The 20,698-nt window shown below is 44.7% G+C and overlaps 1 protein-coding gene across 1 annotated transcript in view; it reads right to left on the bottom strand.

Annotated features, from left to right (window-relative positions):
* LOC124613363 (odorant receptor Or2-like) overlaps nt 1-20,698 on the bottom strand; it is a 154,114-nt gene that overhangs the window by 122,139 nt on the left and 11,277 nt on the right. Inside the window, exon 2 of the mRNA XM_047142062.1 lies at nt 15,040-15,294. Coding sequence (XP_046998018.1) covers nt 15,040-15,294 — 255 coding nt within the window. The remainder of the gene's footprint in view (nt 1-15,039; nt 15,295-20,698) is intronic.

Raw genomic sequence — 20,698 nt, 5'->3', positions numbered from 1 at the left:
ATGCCCGAGGCAGGATTCGAACCTGCGACCGTAGCAGCAGCGCGGTTCCGGACTGAAGTGCCTAGAACCTCCCGGCCACACCGGCCGACCAGAGAGCTGTTATTGAGTTTCTTTTGACAGATAACCATAGCATCGCAGATATTCATAGACTCTTGCAGAATGTCTACAGAGACCTGGAGGTAAACAAAAACACGGTGAGTCGTTGGTCGAGTAGTCTGTCATCATCACAACGAGGTCCCGCACTCTTGTCCGATCTCCCGCGTGGTGGCCTGCCTCACAGAGCTATGAACATTGAAAATTGCGGACACTCTCATTCGAGCTGACTGGTGAAACATAATCAGAAACCTCGCTGTACTCCTAGATGTTTCTGTTGGTATTACTGAAACAGTCTTCCACCAGTTAGAGTACCCAAATGTGTGTATCCGATGGTTTCCTCGCTGCCTAACAGAAGACCATTAAAAGCAACGAAGGATCAACCGTGCGGAGTTTCTGGCGCGTTATGACGCTGGTTGTGACAATTTTTTGTCGATCATCGTCAGAGGGGAGTAAAATGGAAATGAGCATATGGCGACGTTGGCCGGGAGGTCCCAGATGGGAAGTTCGGCCGCCAAGTGCAAGCCTTATTGAATGCGACGCCTCATTGGGCGACTTGCGCGTCGACAGTGGGGATGAAATGATGATGATGACAGCACAACACACAGTCCCTGAGGGGAGAAAATCTCCATCCCCAGCCGAGAATCGAACCTGGGCCCCCGTGTGTGGCATTCCAATGCGCTGACCGTTAAGCTATTGGGGCGGACAGAGGCGAGTAAACATGTGTTTGTCACTTCTAACCGGAAACAAAACGGCAGCTCATGGGGTGGTGCCACACCATCTCTCCTCTGAAGAAAAAGTTCAAAGCCGCACCATCAGCTGTAAAGAAATGGCCACAGTCTTCTGGAACTGAAGGAATTATTCTGTATGATGTCATCCCATGGTGCAGCGATCAACTCTTCAAGCATATAGTGCTGCCCTCAAGAAACTGGAGAAACGACTTCGCCGTCTTCGTTGCCACAAAAATGCAAACGAATTTCCTCTTTTCCATGCCAACGAGAGGAGCTCACAAAATTTCATTGGACTGTTCTTCTCATCAACCCTACAGTCTGGATCTCGCACCTTCCGACTTCCATGTTTATGGCTCAATGAAGGATGCACTCCGCAGTAAGCAGTACGTTGGGGTGGGGCGAGTTGGCAGGGGTCGACCCCACGAAACTTGGCCATAGCATCAACAACACCAACAATCAACTGGGAGTCAACAAGAAGGTACAGTGAGAGAACTGAAGAAGCAAGACTTTGGCTCCCACGTCGACCAATACGATGGGACCATGTGGGCACACAGGCTCCCCCCAGTAAGGTGGCGTTTAACGGAGCTTATGTTGAAAAACAGGATTTTGTAGACAAAAGACTTAGGAATAATGTGCTGTATTGCAATACTGAATAAAACCACCCCACTTTCAGGAAGAAAGTGTTGCATTACTCACTGAAAGCTCCTCATAGATATACTATTTGATCAACCATATCTGGACGTCCCTATCTGATACCAAATTTACCACTAGATGTCACGCCTGGCGGACGTGCTGGTACAGAAGAATGTGGGGAGGTACGGTCAGTAGAGAAGCAGTAACAACAGAATGGGTCGGCCAGGAGAACTCAGTGACTCCGAATGTGGATGTCACCTGAGTGACAAATCCATCAGGGACATTTCAAGCCCTCTGAAGCTACCAAAGTCGACTGTTGCTGATGTGATCGTGAAGCGGAATCGCGAAGCACCAGCTGAACAAAGACTAGGCAGACCTCGTGTACTGACGGACACGGACCGTCGAGCACTGTGAAGGGTGGTTCCAAAAAATAGCATGAAACCAGTGGAAGGAATCACTCGTGAGTTCCAGGGTGCTTCCATCGGTTCAGCTGTCACAATCACTGTACTTAGGTAGTTAAAAATAATGGGCTAAAATTATCGAGCAGCTCCTCATAAGACATATAAGGGGCCTTCAACAAGAAACGAGCTGGAGGCATAATTACAGAAACCAGTACCTGTATGTTAGAAATCTTGACGCTAGCTGTTGAGACACTTGTCCCACTGTGACACGAGGTGGTGAATGGCTGTCTCATAAAATTCCCGTGGCTGCGATGTTAACCAGTTCCGCACGTACAGCTGGACGTCGTCCTCCGACGTGAATCGTTTGCCCCTCAGAGCCTTTTTAAGGGGACCAAAAATGGTGTAATCACAGGGAGAGAGGTCTGGACTGTATAGTGGGTGACCGAGAACCTCACATTTGAATTTCTGCAGGAATTCCGTGACTGTTGTGGCCGTATGAGGCTTTCCATTGTCATGGAGCAGAACGACCCGACGGGTGAAATAGCCTGGTCGTTTTGATTTGATCGCTTGGCGAAGAGTGGTCAAGGTTTGCGAGTAACGCTGGGAATTCACTGTTGTCCCGTGCTGCACGAAGTGAATCTTGGTCAAAGAAGAACGTCAGCATAACCATCCCTGCACTCGTGCGGACGACGACGTCCAGCTGTACGTGCGGAACTGGTTAACATCGCAGCCCCGTGAATTTTATGAGACAGCCATTGTCACTGTGTGACAAGCGTCTCAACAGCCAGGATCAAGACTTCTAACATACAGGAACTAAAGTGAAATGATAATTAAGTCGAAACCCTTAAGCTGCCGACAGGTGTTGATATACATAAGTGGGGACAGTTAAAAAAGTATGCCCCAACTGGGACTCGAACCCAGGATCTCCTGCTTACATGGCAGATGCTCTATACATCTGTGCTACATAGCACACAGAGGACAGAGCGACTGCAGGGATTTATCCCTTGCACGCTTTCCGTGAGACCCATATTCCCAACTGTCCACAACCTACACTATTAGCCATTAAAATTGCTACACCACGAAGATGACGTGCTACATACGCAAAATTTAACCGACAGAAAGAAGATACTGTGATATGCAAATGATTAGCTTTTCAGAGCATTCACACAAGGTTGGCGCCGGTGGCGACACCTACAACGTGCTGACATGAGGAAAGTTTCCAACCGATTTCTTCTCATACACAAACAGCAGTTGACCAGCGTTGCCTGGTGAAACGTTGTTGTGATGCCTCGTGTAAGGAGGAGAAATGCGTACCATCACGTTTCCGACTTTCATAAAGGTCGGATTGTAGCCTACCGCGATTGCGATTTATCGTATCGAGATATTGCTGCTCGCGTTGTTCGAGATCCAATGACTGTTAGCAGAATATGGAATCTGTGGGTTCAAGAGGGTAATACGGAACGCTGTGCTGGATCCCAACGGCCTCGTATCACTAGCAGTCGAGATGACAGGCATCTTATCCGCATGACTGTAATGGATCGTGCACCCACGTCTCGATCCCTGAGTCAACAGATGGGGACGTTTGTAAGACAACAACCATCTGCGCGAACAGTTCGACGACGTTTGCAGCAGTATGGAGTATCAGCTCGGAGACCATGGCTGCCGTTACCCTTGACGCTGCATCACAGACAGGATTGCCTGCGATGGTGTACTCAATGACAAACCTGGGAGCACGAATGGCAAAATGCCATTTCTTCGGATGAATCCAGGTTCTGTTTACAGCACCATGATGGTCTCATCCGTGTTTGGCGTTATCGCAGTGAACGCACATTGGAAGCGTGTATTCGTCATCACCATACTGGCGCATCACCAGGTGTGATGGTATGGGGTGCCATTGGTTAGACGTCTTGGTCACCTCTTGTTCGCATTGATGGCACTTTGAACAGTGGACGTTACATTTTAGATGTGTTACGACCCGTGGCTCTACCCATCATTCGATCCCTGCTAAACCCTACATTTCAGCAGGATAACGCACGACCGCATGTTGCAGGTCCTGTATGGGCCTTTCTGGATATAGAAAATGTTCGACTGCTGCCCTGGCCAGCACATTCTCCAGATCTCTCACCAACTGAAAACGTCTGGTCAATGGGGGCCGAGCAACTGGCGCGTCACAATGCGCCAGTCACTACTCTTGATGAACTGTGGTATCGTGTTGAAGCTGCATGGGCAGCTGTACCTGTACACGCCATCCAAGCTCTGTTTGACTCAATGCCTAGGCGTATCACGGCCGTTATTACGGCTAGAGGTGGTTGTTCTGGGTACTGATTTCTCAGGATCTATGCACCCAAATTGCGTGAAAATGTAATCACATGTAAGATCTAGCATAATATATTTGTCCAATGAATACTCGTTTATCATCTGCATTTCTTCTTGGCGTTGCAATTTTAATGGCCAGTGGTGTACATTCATAGTGTTCCTAATAGATATTTGCCCCTTCACTCATTACACGTGGCACACTAAGCTGCTGAGTTCCGTAAGAAATCGGGCAAGGCGTGTGCATTCCCACAGAACAAGGTCAATGGCTGAGTAGCCTTTAAGTATATAAAGATAGTATCTGTTCCCGAAAGAAGAGATACCATTGATGACTGTACAGCTTCTCTAGAATGAAATGATAATTATATCGACACCCTTACCTGCCGACAGGTGTTGATATACATCAATGGGGACAGTTGAAAATGTGTACCCCACCGGGACACGAAGCCAGGACCTCCTTCTTACATGGCAGATGCTCTATCCATCTGAGCCACTGAGGACTGCATGGACTCAGCAGCTTAGTCTGCCAGTGTGGGTCTCACGGGAAGGCTACAAGGGCTAAGTCCCTGCATTCACACAATCCTCTGTGCCCTCGGTGGCTCAGATGGATAGAGTGTCTGCCATGTAAGCAGGAGATCCTGGGTTTGAGTCCCGGTTGGGGCACACATTTTCAGTTATTATTTCATTCTATAGTAGCTGCACGGTCATCAATGGTATCTGTTCTTTCAGAAACAGATACTATCTTCACATACAGGTACCGGTTCCTGTAAGTATGCCACCGGCTCGTTTCATTTTGTACGCCCCTTATATATTTCCGTTGTCAGTGTCATGTGAGGCTTGAGGCGGTGCAAAGGGCGACACCACTGGAAGTGGATGATTGGAAACGGTTGAACTGGAATGATGAATCACATTATAGTCTGTGGCAATCTGATGGATGCCTGGGAAGGTTTGCCTGCCATCATGTATGCGCCAATAACGAAATATGGAGGAGAAGCTGTTACGGTAAGCGGGTGTCTTCCATGGTGAGGGTGTGGTCCCCTTAATCTGCATAAGACGACGCTAAATGAACACATTTTACGCAGTTGTGTACTGCGTACAATAGGGGAATAATTAGGAGACGATTATGCAGACTCTCCCAAATACCACCTCTACATCTACACTCCTGGAAATGGAAAAAAGAACACATTGACACCGGTGTGTCAGACCCACCATACTTGCTCCGGACACTGCGAGAGGGCTGTACAAGCAATGATCACACGCACGGCACAGCGGACACACCAGGAACCGCGGTGTTGGCCGTCGAATGGCGCTAGCTGCGCAGCATTTGTGCACCGCCGCCGTCAGTGTCAGCCAGTTTGCCGTGGCATACGGAGCTCCATCGCAGTCTTTAACACTGGTAGCATGCCGCGACAGCGTGGACGTGAACCGTATGTGCAGTTGACGGACTTTGAGCGAGGGCGTATAGTGGGCATGCGGGAGGCCGGGTGGACGTACCGCCGAATTGCTCAACACGTGGGGCGTGAGGTCTCCACAGTACATCGATGTTGTCGCCAGTGGTCGGCGGAAGGTGCACGTGCCCGTCGACCTGGGACCGGACCGCAGCGACGCACGGATGCACGCCAAGACCGTAGGATCCTACGCGGTGCCGTAGGGGACCGCACCGCCACTTCCCAGCAAATTAGGGACACTGTTGCTCCTGGGGTATCGGCGAGGACCATTCGCAACCGTCTCCATGAAGCTGGGCTACGGTCCCGCACACCGTTAGGCCGTCTTCCGCTCACGCCCCAACATCGTGCAGCCCGCCTCCAGTGGTGTCGCGACAGGCGTGAATGGAGGGACGAATGGAGACGTGTCGTCTTCAGCGATGAGAGTCGCTTCTGCCTTGGTGCCAATGATGGTCGTATGCGTGTTTGGCGCCGTGCAGGTGAGCGCCACAATCAGGACTGCATACGACCGAGGCACACAGGGCCAACACCCGGCATCATGGTGTGGGGAGCGATCTCCTACACTGGCCGTACACCACTGGTGATCGTCGAGGGGACACTGAATAGTGCACGGTACATCCAAACCGTCATCGAACCCATCGTTCTACCATTCCTAGACCGGCAAGGGAACTTGCTGTTCCAACAGGACAATGCACGTCCGCATGTATCCCGTGCCATCCAACGTGCTCTAGAAGGTGTAAGTCAACTACCCTGGCCAGCAAGATCTCCGGATCTGTCCCCCATTGAGCATGTTTGGGACTGGATGAAGCGTCGTCTCACGCGGTCTGCACGTCCAGCACGAACGCTGGTCCAACTGAGGCGCCAGGTGGAAATGGCATGGCAAGCCGTTCCACAGGACTACATCCAGCATCTCTACGATCGTCTCCATGGGAGAATAGCAGCCTGCATTGCTGCGAAAGGTGGATACACACTGTACTAGTGCCGACATTGTGGATGCTCTGTTGCCTGTGTCTATGTGCCTGTGGTTCTGTCAGTGTGATCATGTGATGTATCTGACCCCAGGAATGTGTCAATAAAGTTTCCCCTTCCTGGGACAATGAATTCACGGTGTTCTTATTTCAATTTCCAGGAGTGTAAATCCGTAGTTTGTGCAATATATTAGGGTTTCTTTCATTTCCATGGAGCACAGGAAGACTGACGACTTAAATGTCTCTATGAACGTGATAATCAGTCTAATACTGTCTTCGCAGTCCCTATGGGAGTGATGCATAGTGGTTTGTAGGATTCGTCACTTAATACCATCTCATGCAACTTTGTAAGAGGATGTAATGGGATAGTTGCCATCTGGCCTGAAGTACCTGCTAGTTCAAGCATTTCTGCGAATCTCTTCAGTGTAACACCAACCTGTGACCATTGATGCTACCCTTCTTTTCATATGTTCAACACCCCTTGTTAATACAATCAGTTATGGGTCTCAGACATTTGAGCAACAATCTAGAGTGGGAAACACGAGTTTTTTGAAAGCTGGTGGTAGATATAGTTTTCCTCCGACCCCTACTCAGTTCTGACTTATATTCGAACGATCACGTGCGTAAAGCTGCAGGGATGGTAGCGCACAGTCTGAAGAGGCAGTTGCAGGATGCACAGGGGCTACCTAAAACGAGGGGGGAATTTTACTGTAGCAGATAGGTTCGAGAAAGGTGAATTGTTTCGAGATATGAGAGTGCCAGAATTATGAACCACTTGTGGCTGTAATCATTAAAAGACTTATCCATAGGATCCAATGCATGTATGTGGTTGAATGGAACGACTTGATTCCAAATCATAGACATCATTTCTTGCGGATAGCGTAGCACTAGAGATCTGAAAAGCTAGTGTACATTTCTTACGACCTCAAACAGCACACCATCTACTACTGTTTGTGATCCTTCTCAATTAGTCATCGCCTATAACTCAGTGGATATATTGCAGAACCTCTGACATGGTATCGAGACAGAATACGTTACAAATACTGGGGAAATATCTAGTGGCGGCGGTGTGAGGGGGTTTCATACACCAGTTTCATACCATGTTCCTTAGCCGAATCACTTTCAAAATTCAGCGATTTTATGACGAGGTTGCATCGTGGGCTACGTCTAACCGGACTGCTGGTCTGATAATATATACTCAGGCGATCACCATTTCGGTATTTGTCTGGAAACACCATGTGATTCATAGGTAATGCCATACGTGGATTTATAAAGCCGATATAGCTTTTAACGTGGATACATGTGTGAACATGTAGAACCAAGACTGCTTGTGACAGTAACATACAATAGTTGTTGGGATCAGGTTTTTTTTTAACATCTGGCTGTTTGAAAGACGATTAAATCTCTTGTTCTAAGACACAGTGGTAGCACTTGCAAGAAAAACTTATGAGACATGTTCACCCATCGTTGATTTTCGGTCAGTATCATTTCGTATCGCCAGTGATTAGTTATTAACGAAGTATTATACTTAGTAGTGGGGCGTGCGTGATAGGTTCGCCTTGAGCATCAATCTTATAAAGTATGTGTTTGTGTTCTGACATGTGCAAAGGAAATGACTATGTCCATTCATAAGGAAGGTATGGATTTGACATCAAGTACTGTGATAGCAAAAGGAAGAGTATGTCAAGTCATAAGAATGGTACTGATATTTCTATTACCAGAGCCACAGTCATCAACTGGGTGTATTTCCCATACGTCGAATGTCATTCAACTGAGACTGCGATCGTGACATTTAGTTGTAAGTACAGGGATAAAACACACATGTGACCGATTTCTTAGGATGATGATTCTACCTGTGCGTGCTTGGCGTGCAGCACCGGTGACCTGTGCGGGAATGATTCACGTTTCCCATTAACAGTAGGAGCTGTCTGAATGGCGAGGCCTGTTGGAATGTTGGAATGTAGATGACATAACCGCATTGTCCTCTAGACGACCGAATAACGAACTAATATTAAGTATGTGTTGGATAGCTCTCGTGATCATGTGTAAATTTGAGAAGATTGAATATGGAGGTGTGTTTGTGCTGGACCATTATTACCTCCCATATAAATTGTTTAGTTGACTACTTCTGCACACTTCGCGTCTTTATTTAGACGAGAGAAGATCGATTGTGGTGTGTGGATCTAGCATGTGGAAGACCTGGTTGACAGTTCTCTAGACATTGGAATCTGATACATTACCGACATCGGTATTTGCAAGTGGGAATATCAGTTTCTCTATTTTTTTCGAGTTTCCACGAAAATGTCTTCACAGACGCCCCACCTAGCTAAAGATTCGGGTTTGTAGAGAAATAATTTTCAGTCTGTTGCGCGAGCGAGCGATCGGTAGGATATTGCTGTGTGATTGATATCAAGAAGTACAGCGAAAAACATATAAGATTACGGCAAATCATGCAAAAATACATGTGTTCTTGTAATCCCAGTGTCTGGAGATGCGTGTAGAAAAAGCAAGCAAGCAAGTCCGGACCAGAAACAGTAAAGTGTTTCTGCCGAGGGGGAACAAGCCCGAATTTGTAGTACAGTTCTGAGAGTGACTGCGGTCTGCTGAGGGCGCTCTGGTCACCTGACCGCTGTCCTCACAGGGAAATATCTAGTGCTGCGAGGACTGTATATGGTGCTGTCTGTCTTCGTGGTATATGTATGAATGATGCAAAAGGACTGATTTTGTATGGCGCAGGATACGAAATGCATGTTTGCTACATCTACACTGTACACGGTGATATATTGTTGGGTTGGAGATCTGTTTCGCTCTCTAATATTCAAGCTTCTGTCCTCAGTGGAAGAGCAGTGTAGTTCAATAAGAGTCTTTCTGTATTTGACAATCTATAGGCCACTTTCCATGATTTAATTGTTGGTGCAATATGGTGATCTGTACAAAATACAGTTATAATGCTCTGTTCATTCAAAAGACATCCTTTGTGTCGGGACATAGGAGCATATACAAACTGATTTGAACAAGATGGAGGCAAGGTATGTACAGAAAGTTCTGAGAAAGCAGGTGTTCAAAGACAAGTTGAAGCAGACCATCCATCTCTGGCATGGACACCGTCATTCATCCGCCACTGTGGCATTAGGCTCAAATGGTTCAAATGGCTCTGAGCACTATGGGACTCAACTGCTGTGGTCATAAGTCCCCTAGAACTTAGAACTACTTAAACCTAACTAACCTAAGGACATCACACACATCCATGCCCGAGGCAGGATTCAAACCTGTGACCGTAACGGTCGTGCGGTTCCGGACTGTAGCGCCTTTAACCGCTCGGCCACTCCGGCCGGCTGTGGCATTAGGACATCTCCAGAACTGTATCTGTAGGATACCGAAAATTCTGGCCATTTTTTTTTCTGTAAGACAGTGCATCGAATTCTGTTTGGATAATTGTTCTGATTTCCCCCTGTCTGTGCACTGAGAATGCTCTCGTTCCAAACAACAAGAATGCTTTTATGATTAACGCTTTTTCATGAACGTTCACAGGCTTTTAGCTGTGAGAACGTTTGATGTTTATGATACATATAATGATAGCAGGATGAATATTTTGCACGATGCATCAGCCATGCTGGATATATGCACAAGATTAGACACAGCTCACATCTCCTGTTAGGATCGCTAGGAACAATGCACCCTGTGCTATTGTGTGACGTCAGTATCCACAGGTATCGTGTCAGCAGCGGTAAACACACGAGCTGCCCAAAGGGCGTCTTGCATATGGGACTGGCATGAGTGCGCCTTGGAGTTCTGTGACGTCAGTATAACACTTGAAGAACTCTAACCGTATACCCGAAAATAGACCCAACTTTCACCTGCTCGCTGTAGGCAGCAGTGGCGTGATAGCGATGGCCTGCATCTGGCGGTGGCTTGCGACAACACTGACATACACAAGCCCTTGGAGCGTCTGCACTGTGCAAACAGGTCTTCACTCCCGTCTTGCCGCATCAACAACTGTGCCTAGGTGATCACATATTTTGAGAGGGATGCCACCACCTCATGCTTCAAGTACCTGAACAGGCACCTGTACGTGGCTTGGCAGTTGCCGGTGCATCCCGACTTCCGGGAGCGTGTTTGGTAGCCTGTGTGGTCCAGTGGACAGGGGGTGGCAGGCGGTGCCCGCCCATGTTGCTTGCGTGTATGTTGCATTATTTTGCGAGCAGGTCTGTAGATTGTGCTATGCTTTATTTGGACAGTTTATGAGTTGATTTCGTGTCTGCACGTCAGTGTACTACATTATTTAGAAGGAATTTTCACGTCTGTATACTATGTACTGGAATTATTTCGGTAATTTAGGAGTAGTTTGTGTGTCTGCAGAGTGTTATTTCAGTAATTTATAAGTAGTTTAAATGTCTGTAGACTGTGTGGCGTGACCCCAAGCCTGTCAGAGTGTGTGTTTTGTATCAGTGTGATAAATATACTATCTAAAATCCATCCCTAAATAAATTGTTCCAAAATAAATAAAGTACACTCCTTCCTCTCTCCAGCAGCCCAATGCAGGCTGAGTCATTTTCTCCTCCAGATAGCCATCTTGGGTTAGTCACAGAATGGACGACAGCTCCCTCTGTTGGCAGTAGTGTGTACTAGGTCAGTTGGACTCCGGACCCCATGGTGACTACACTTGATAGTGGTACTGCCTCTAATTGTTTAAATAAATAGTGCATGCAAAATGAAGACTTACGTCCAGCACAGGTTGAGTCCTTTTCCCGCCATTTCCTAGGATGAGGAGGTGACCAGATGACTTAGGTTAGAGGAGGTAGCCCAATTGCCCTTTCCTTCCTGCCATTTTCTTATGTTAGTAGATATAGCCCAATTGACCTATCTTCCCTCCAAAATTCAAACTTCCCGCCAATCCCTAGGAAGAGGTGCTGGTTGAATGACTTACATAGGTGGAGGTAGCGCAATTAACCTATTTTCCCGCCATTTCCTTACGTTAGTAGAGGTGTGTTGCATTGTCCTGGTGGCATCTTAACTTACCGCCATATTCTGGTGTAGGGGTGAGGAGGGGGGAGGGGAGGTGGTTAGGTTAGTGGAGGTAGCCCAATTGCCCTATCTTCCTGCCAAAATCGGCCATCTTGAATGATGTCATGACTGCCGTCTTGGATGATGTCATGCGCTGTTGCCAAGTGTACATGCCATTATATTGGATGACATCATGGCCGCCATCTTGGATACATGTGGCAACAATGGAGAGTGGGGCCGCACCTGCCGCCCCCCCCCCCTTGTTCCACTTTTTAGGTAAGTCATGTCTCCACTACGTTCTTTCTTCCAGCACCTCTAGTCCAGCAAGTTTCTCAGGAGAGTTTCTGTGAAGTTTAGATGGTAGGAGATGAGGTACTGACAGAAGTAAGGCTGTGAGGAGGGGTCGTGAATCATGCTTGGGTAGCTCTGTTAGTAGAGCATTTGCCTGCGAAAGGCAAAGATCCAGAGTTCGAGTCGCGGCCTGGCACACTGTTTTAATCTGGCAGGAAATTCTATATCACCACACACTCCACTGCAGAGTGAAAATTTCATTCTGATTCGGTTTCATATCCCCACAAATTGTTGCATTTTGTAAGACCTGACTGATGATGTCTCATTGATTTTGTAATCGTAGGATACTATGTTTTGAGTGTATTGTGGAGTACACAATTTGACGTTTCTGAGTATTTAATGCAATTTGTTAATCTTTGTATCACTTTTAAATTTTATCAATATTCGACTGAAAATTTATGCAGCAGTTTTCAAAGTACCTCATAATACATAACTAGACTAGCATTATCGATGACTTTTCGGATATCGAGTGAGAAAATCATGAGCAGGGGTTCACGTGGGAGATGTTTCCGGAATCCATGATGGTTGCATGGAGGAAGTCCTCCTGATCGATAAACTCCATTAAGTTTGAGCTCAGAGCATGTCCTAAGAGAGGGGGAGGTATATCAGTGATATTGGTGTATCACTTCCGCTACCCTCTTGGAGCCTAATTTCGTTGACAGATATCTGAAAGAGAATGTGCACGCAATCTTTGATTTATCGCATTGAGATTCGAGCTTTGGAGTTCCATTATACAGATGGCTAGCGAGGCTTTCTTCTTATCAGTAACAGACAAGACAGAAATCGTGTAGAAAGTTTCCTTTCATCTTTGTTCATCGCTTACCTCAGTTCTGGATGGGGACACCGCCACGTGTATGTGACTCAGTCTCTTCCTGTTTATACTATATGAAAGTGCGTTAAACTTAGAATGCAACGATATAATAATTTGTAAAGGAAACTTAACGTATCATAATTTGTGGACAACTGTACCATTTGAACTGTATGCCTAATAAGGCTCGCGACCTTGTGTCCAAAATTTCGCCTATGGAAACATTCATATCGTAACTAATGTTCCTACTTGCCCTTCAGCATTTCGATTTTTTGATCTTAATTTTATCAGCTTGAAGTACCGCAATTCGTTATTTCAATAAGTAGGACTTGTAACGTAATAACACATTTTGAGTAACAAGGTCAAATATTCGACATTACATTAGAAAAAAATACGGAAGAGGTAAATGGAGGAAGCCCAATAGAAAGAATAAAGCTTGGGGAGAAACGGTGTTTAGAGTAGAGTAAAAACAGAGCTTGTTATTTACATGATTTATGTAGAGAATTACTCCTTTTACAGTGCTCAGAATGAAATAAAACAGATAAATTTCCAATTAGCTACAAGAAATGATCTTACTTACCCGCTTTCCCAAGCAAATCTACAATAGTAGGGTGGCTAGATTTCCTAATTGAAAGAAATCTTTCGTTAACGCAATATCTGTATAGTAGATTTGTTTTTAAATCAGTTTACCCAACAACTACGTAGGTCATCGTACCTTTTTGTTAAAATTTGCACTAAAAAGCATCAAAATCCCGTGCATTACCAATCTAGTAAATATTTATTGTTTTACTGTTGTCACATGCAAACCCAGTATATTATTTAAATAACGAGGTATTTAACTAGGGTAGAGAATGTAATTTACATAGGTTACTTATTTCTCCTTTTCAGCTAGATTGGAATTTCGCCATCTTGTAGTTTCTGAAAAAACTTTTTTGTTATATTTGGTAGAAGAATGTGCGTCATTCAAGAGTTTGATATTCTCAAATAGAAGTATCCTGAAAATGAGTCCTAGTGGACTTCTTTAACAGTTTCCACACTATATCTTTTCAGCAGTCCATAGAGCATTTGTGAAAGGGAACACACTTTCTGCAGCAGCATTAGTGCCAAGCAGAGCAACCACAAATGCAGTAACGATCTACAAATACGTGCAGCGGATGTCTTGCGATGCAAGGAAGTTGAAAATGATTGAATATTTTACACCAACGCATTTAACAGTCCTTAATTCATGGTGTTTCATTTCATATACGTTTATGATACAGTTGATTTCCTAAAAAAATTCATCTTCACGTATTGTTAGTCAAAACTTCTCAGTGTCTTACAATAGCTACGATGTCAGTGTTCTCTGTAGGAGTCTTCTCACACAAGTGGCATGAGCCCCAATTGAGGTTATCACATCTGTCATAATGGGGTGAGCCGCTAGCATGTAGCCCCTTATCTTGAACCATGCGCTAAGGCCAATAAGTGTGGAAAGACGCAAAGCAATGTGTTCTCCAGATCTTCCCATGTGAGATAAGTGAGCCCCAGTTGGGAGACCATCACACATGTCATGCTGAGACGTGCTACACCATGTAGCAACTTACCTCGAAACATATGTTGAGAACAGTGAATTTGAGAGAGACACAGGGCATGATGCTATAGGGGCATTCACATTTGTGTTTTATGAGTCCTAATTGGACGGCCATCACACTTGCCATTCTGGAATGCACTACCACTATGTAGCTGCTCACGTAGGACCATGCACTTGAGGACAATGAGCAGAACGTAGCCACAGAGTGGGGTGATGTAGATGTCTCCCCAGACGTGCAACATGAGTCCCAGCTGCAAGACAACCAACCTTGCCATATTGAAACGAGCTTCCACTAGATAGCTGCTAACCATGAAACATACACTGAGGACAGCGTGCAAAAGATAGAAAAATAGATGTTCTCAAGGTCTCCCCAGATGTGTTGCATAAGCACCAGCCGTCGAACAAACAGTCTTTCCGTGCTGGGAAAGGCAACTATCATGCAGCAGCTTACCTTGAACAATGTGCTGAAGACATCCTGAGAGAAGTAGTGGAGAGCGAGAGGTTTCTCCAGACGTGCAGCATGAGACCCAGCTGTAGGCGGCCACACCCAGCAAGTTGAGACATACCGCCACCAAGTAGGTGCTTACCTTGAACCATGTGTTGAGGACAGCTAACGAGAGTTAAGCGCATAGAGAATTCCTGCAGTGGTATCCCAAGACCTGTAGCGCGAGCCTCAGATGTGAGTCGACCATGTTGAGACTTGCTGCCATCATGTGGCATCTTACCTTGAACCACGCACTGAGGACAGCCAGTGTGAGATAGACGCAGAGCGAGGTGCTGTAGAGGTCTCCCCAGACGTGCAGCATGAGTCCCAGCTGGGAGGCGACCACACCTGCCACGCTGATCCGCGCCAGCACCACATAGAGGCCGTACCACACAGAACCGTCCCGCCAGCAGGAGAACCAGCACAGGATGCGCTTGCACGTAGACAGATCGAGGCCACGACGGACCTGTACACTCGCCTGCACAAAAATCGCTCCCTGTCAAGGGCCACATTATGAAAGGATCATGTACACAGTCTGATGAAAGACAGTCAGGTACAAGCAAGAACTTGACTTAAGCAGTTGCGAAAACGGGTACATCCTACATCATCAATATACTGCCTTAGACATGATGTTTCAAAAACATTCACGCTATTTCCCAAGCCTATAGCTTCTACAGTTCCAGCAAAAAAAAAAAAAAAGTTGTCTTTGATTAGTAATCAAAATTTCCTGAGTCCTAGGTTCAATTACAGCCATTGCGTAAACTTTGAATGAAAATCATAGGCTATGATGTGCCGAAGACTTTAGGCATGGGTCTTTTTCGTACTGTTAGTGGCCTCGTTAAAGAGGATTTCCTCTTGCCGTTGTGGTGGGAAATCCTTCTAAAAGGCAGTAGAATCAACAATGGTCGATGGCGTAAGGATGCAGAACTCAGTTGAAGTGGAAACCACTGCATTAAAGCCTCACAGTGTGTATTCACAAGACACGTGGCCTAAAACTGAAAATGTGTCATCTACATCTATCTACATCTACATCCATACTCCGCAAGCCACCTGACGGTGTGTGGCGGAGGGTACTTTGAGTACCTCCATCGGTTCTCCCTTCTATTCCAGTCTCGTATTGTTCGTGGAAAGAAAGATTGTCGGTATACCTCTCTGTGGGCTTTAATCTCTCTGATTTTATCCTCATGGTCTCTTCGCGAGAGATACGTAGGAGGGAACAATATGTTGCTTGACTCCTCGGTGAAGGTATGTCCTCGAAACTTCAACAAAAGCCCGTACCGAGCTACTCAGCGTCTCTCCTGCAAAGTCTTCCACTGGAGTTCATCTATCATCTCTGTAACGCTTTCGCGATTACTAAATGATCCTGCAACGAAGCGCGCTGCTCTCCGTTGGATCTTCTCTATCTCTTCTATCAACCCTATCTGGTACGGATCCCACACTGGTAAGCAATATTCAAGCAGTGGGCGAACAAGTGTACTGTAACCTACTTCCTTTGTTTTCGGATTGCATTTCCTAAGGATTCTTCCAATGAATCTCAGTCCGGGATCCGCTTTACCGACGATCAACTTTATATGATCACTCCATTTTAAATCACTCCTAATGCCTACTCCCAGATAATTTATGGAATTAACTGCTTTCAGTTGCTGACCTGCTATATTGTAGCTAAATGATAAAGGATCTTTCTTTCTATGTATTCACAGCACATTACACTTGTCTGCATTGAGATTCAATTCCCATTCCCTGCACCATGCGTCAATTCGTTGCAGATCCTCCTGCATTTCAGTACAATTTTCCATTGTTACAACCTCTCGATATACCACAGCACCATCCGCAAAGAGCCTCAGTGAACTTCCGATGTTATCCACAAGCTCATTTATGTATATTGTGAATAGCAACGGTCCTACGACACTCCCCTGCGGCACACCTGAAATCACTCTTACTTCGTAAGACTTCTCTCCATTGAGAATGACATGCTGCGTTCTGTTATCTAGGAACTCTTCAATCCAATCACACAATTGGTCTGATAATCCATATGCTCTTACTTTGTTCATTAAACGACTCTGGGGAACTGCATCGAACGCCTTGCGGAAGTCAAGAAAAACGGCATCTACCTGGGAACCCATGTCTATGGCCCTCTGAGTCTCGTGGACGGATAGCGCGAGCTGGGTTTCACACGATCGTCTTTTTCGAAGACCATGCTGATTCCTACAGAGTAGATTTCTAGTCTCCAAAAAAGTCCATGATCATAGGCATCAGGAGGGGAGAGAAAGGGCAAGTGGAGTGCCTACCCCCACCTCTCCCTCTGGAATTCGCAGCAAGGCGTGAGTCATTATTCAGTTAAAAACTTTCATACGTTTCTAAAAGCGACTGGGTTAATATTTCTTCCTCGGAATGTAACAATTTTTTTATATTGTAGTAATCTTCCTTTGTAAAACCTTTTATTTGTCAAGATAGCAAGGAGGGGTACAACGATAATCTTGGCAAATAAAGTTTTCCAAAAGAAGATTACAGCACTATACTTAAAGGTCACCATTTACAACACTGTCAACGTCAGATAATTATAATATTTTTATTACTTGTGGTATGAAACGTCTCAAAATTGAACAGATCATTTATGTTAAAACTGACAATTGTTGGAGTGTTGCCGCCACTTTCCCACGGATAAATATTCGCGGACGCTCGTGGTCATGATGATCTCTCCATTGGCAAAAGATTCCGGATTAGTCCCGCATTTGGTCCTCCGCGACAAGCCTGCAAAAGGGAGGCAACAACAAGAAAAATACTGCATAACCTTCGAAAGGGTAACATTCTATGAGTTGGGGCGTGGAATATCAGAAGTCTGAACGTGGCAGGGAAGCTAGAAAATCTGGCAAGTGAAATGTAAAGGCTCAATCTAGATATAGTGGCGGTCGATGAAGTGAAAGAGAAGGAAGATAAGGATTTTTGGTCAGATAAATGTAGAGTAATGTCAACAGCAACAGAGAATGGTATAACGAGAGTAGGATTCGTTAAGAATAAGAAATTAGGGCATGGAATCAGAAGCACTATACATGAGTGTAACTGTTTTCAATATTTTCCGCAAATATTATCTAATTTTGTACTATCAAAAATATGATTTTTCTGTAAGTTTCGAAATTTCGCCTTTGAGTGAAACAAACATGTTTTTCGCAATTGATATGCATCTTTTAAAACGAATTTTTAACCATCTTTGTAATTGTATGTAAATTATTAGTACACTGAGTCACTGTCAGTAAGGAAATGTTAGGTGAAGTTAAGTGTCTATATTTTTCAGAGAGTAAACTGTGATTATAGCACCGCCTCTTGGCGTCGCTTTGTGACGTCAGAGTGAGCGCTTTCCGTGTTATAACGACTACATAAACTGGATGTGTGCTTCTCAAGCAAGACGAGAAGCTGGTCACTGTGAGGCCAAATGTTATTTTACGGGAAACAGAGGGAGCAACGAATTGGGGGGGGGGGGGGGATGGGGGCTGAATTAAGCTCCAGGTAAGATCAAGATCCTGCCCCCAAAATCGTCTGCAATTAACCACTGTTCCAATAATAACTGGAGCAAATGGAGCGCTGTCATAGACGCCGTCGCTGTCGTCTCAGCATCATGGACACCCGTAAGACTGTTCGCATCAGATTAGCTTAGAAGTTTTGTAAGGTATTTCCAGTGAATTTTATTGAGAACGGAGTAATAGCACTAGATACGTAAAATTCTAGCTCCTTGATCTTGTCATTAACCTTCGTCTTTGTTACCTATCCAGGATCTCTTGCTGTACCGTTCCTGTTGCAATAGAACGAGTGTCGTTACTCTTTCAAATGAAGAATACATTTCAAAATTTCTGCCAGTTTTGTTTTGTTGGAAAATGATCTAAATTATTAAATAATAATGCCTCAAAAAGTCAGCCAATATATTCAATACAACAATCAGAGGCAATACAAATAATTATAATTTAAATGAAAGTAATAGTGAAATAATTTAAATGCGATAGTACTGGCAAACTTAAACTAAGTTTCTTGAACTCTTCACACCATGATTTGTTTTGCACAAGGGATTTCTCTTGCTTGCTTGGTGGTTCGTATTTCGGCTTTGCAGCTGCGTTGAATTTTGATTACTTCCATTTCATCTAAAGACATCCAAATGATTTAAAATAGTGAAAGTTAGGAAGGCTGTAATTTTTATTTGGGAAGGTATTTCGTCATTAAACGTTAGAGGTAATACAATTTTGTTTCTTATAACGGTAGCTCATCGTCTGCTCATTTACCTATCAAATAATTGCACCTTTTCCGAAATTATTATATTTAATTTCAATCAGTAATTTCATACAATAACTAACATTTCTCTTTGTTGTTTTATGAAGTGTTTTTTGGTGGTTTCGTGTACAAACGTTTTCGTTTCTACACGTTTGTTCAGATAAGTTACGTAATAATGTTCTATTCTGATAACCAACTGGTTAATGAACTGGGTTTGTGCAACAGGACTGGCGACCGAATCTAGAAATAACTTATTTATTTGCTGTGGTTTACTCAAAATTTCGTGATTCTTTCTAAGAGTTACGGGAGAATAGAGGCTTCGTAGTAGGAATGAGAGAGGAGAAAGACTGATTGAGAGCTGAGATACGTTTCAGCTAGTTATAGCGAAAATACTGTTCAAAAATAACAAGAGGAGGAGGTATACTTTGAAAAGGTCCGGAGACACGGTAGGATTCCTGTTGGGTTACATCATAGTCAGACATAAGTTTCTAAATAAGGTAGTGGATTGTAAGGCATGCGCAGGAGTAGACGTAGACACTGGTCACAATTTAACACTGATAAGGAGTATGTTGAAGTTTAAGAGACTAGTTAGAAAGAACCAGTGTGGAAAGAAGTGGGATACAGAAATACTAAGAAGTGACGAGATGCGTTTGAGTCGTCTGAGGCTGTACATAGTGCAATAGTGGATACCACTGTAGACAGTTCAGTCGAAGAGGTGTGGACATGTGTAAAAGGGGAAATAACAGAAGTTGGATACAGAAACATTGCTACGAGGAACGTAACGGCGAGGAACCTTGGACAAGAGAAGAAATACTTCAATTGATCAACGAAAGAAGGAAGTACAAAAATATTCAGGAAAAGACAGGATTATAGCAACATAAACCACTTAGGAACAAAACAAACAAGGGAGGGGAAGAAAGTCAAGGCGAAATGGATGCAGGAAGAATGTGAAGAAATCGAAAAAGAAACGGTCGTCGGAAAGACTGATTCAACATAAACAATGATAGCAATGGAGTTACGGGAATTCCACTACAAAACGCAGACGAGAGAGCGAATAAGTGGAAAGGATACATCAAAGGCCTCTACGATGGAAAGAACTTGTCTGACGACGTAATAGAAGAAACGCGAGTCTATATGAAAGACATGGGGGATCCATCATTAGGCAGTTTAACAGGGCTTTGGAAGACCTGTGATCAAATAAGGCAGCAGGAGTAGATAACATTCCTTCGGAATTCCTAAATCATTAGGGGCAGTAGCAACTATTCAAGCTGGTGGTAAGAACTATGAAACTGAAGACATACCATCAGACTTCTGAAAAAATACCATCCACACAATGTCGGAGATAGCAAGGCAGATGCGTCTGAGAAATTACGCACAGCATGCATCCAAGTTGCTCACAACAATAGTATATAGAAGAATGGTAAAGAAAATTGAGAATTTGTTACATGACGATCAATTTGGCTTTCGGAAACGTAAAGACACTAGAAAAGCACTTCTGATGTTTCACTTGATAATGGAAGCAACACTTAGTAAAAATCAATATGCATTCATAGAATTTGTTCTACAATGTAAAATGGCTCTATATGCTAGAAATTGTGAGAAAAAAATAGGAGTCAGCTATAGGGAGAGACCGATAATATGTA

The sequence above is a fragment of the Schistocerca americana genome, chromosome 4, assembly GCF_021461395.2.
Source record: "Schistocerca americana isolate TAMUIC-IGC-003095 chromosome 4, iqSchAmer2.1, whole genome shotgun sequence".
Classification (NCBI taxonomy): Eukaryota; Metazoa; Arthropoda; class Insecta; order Orthoptera; family Acrididae; genus Schistocerca; species Schistocerca americana.
Note: the sequence above shows the minus strand (reverse complement) of the source record. Positions and strands in the feature narration are given on the sequence as shown.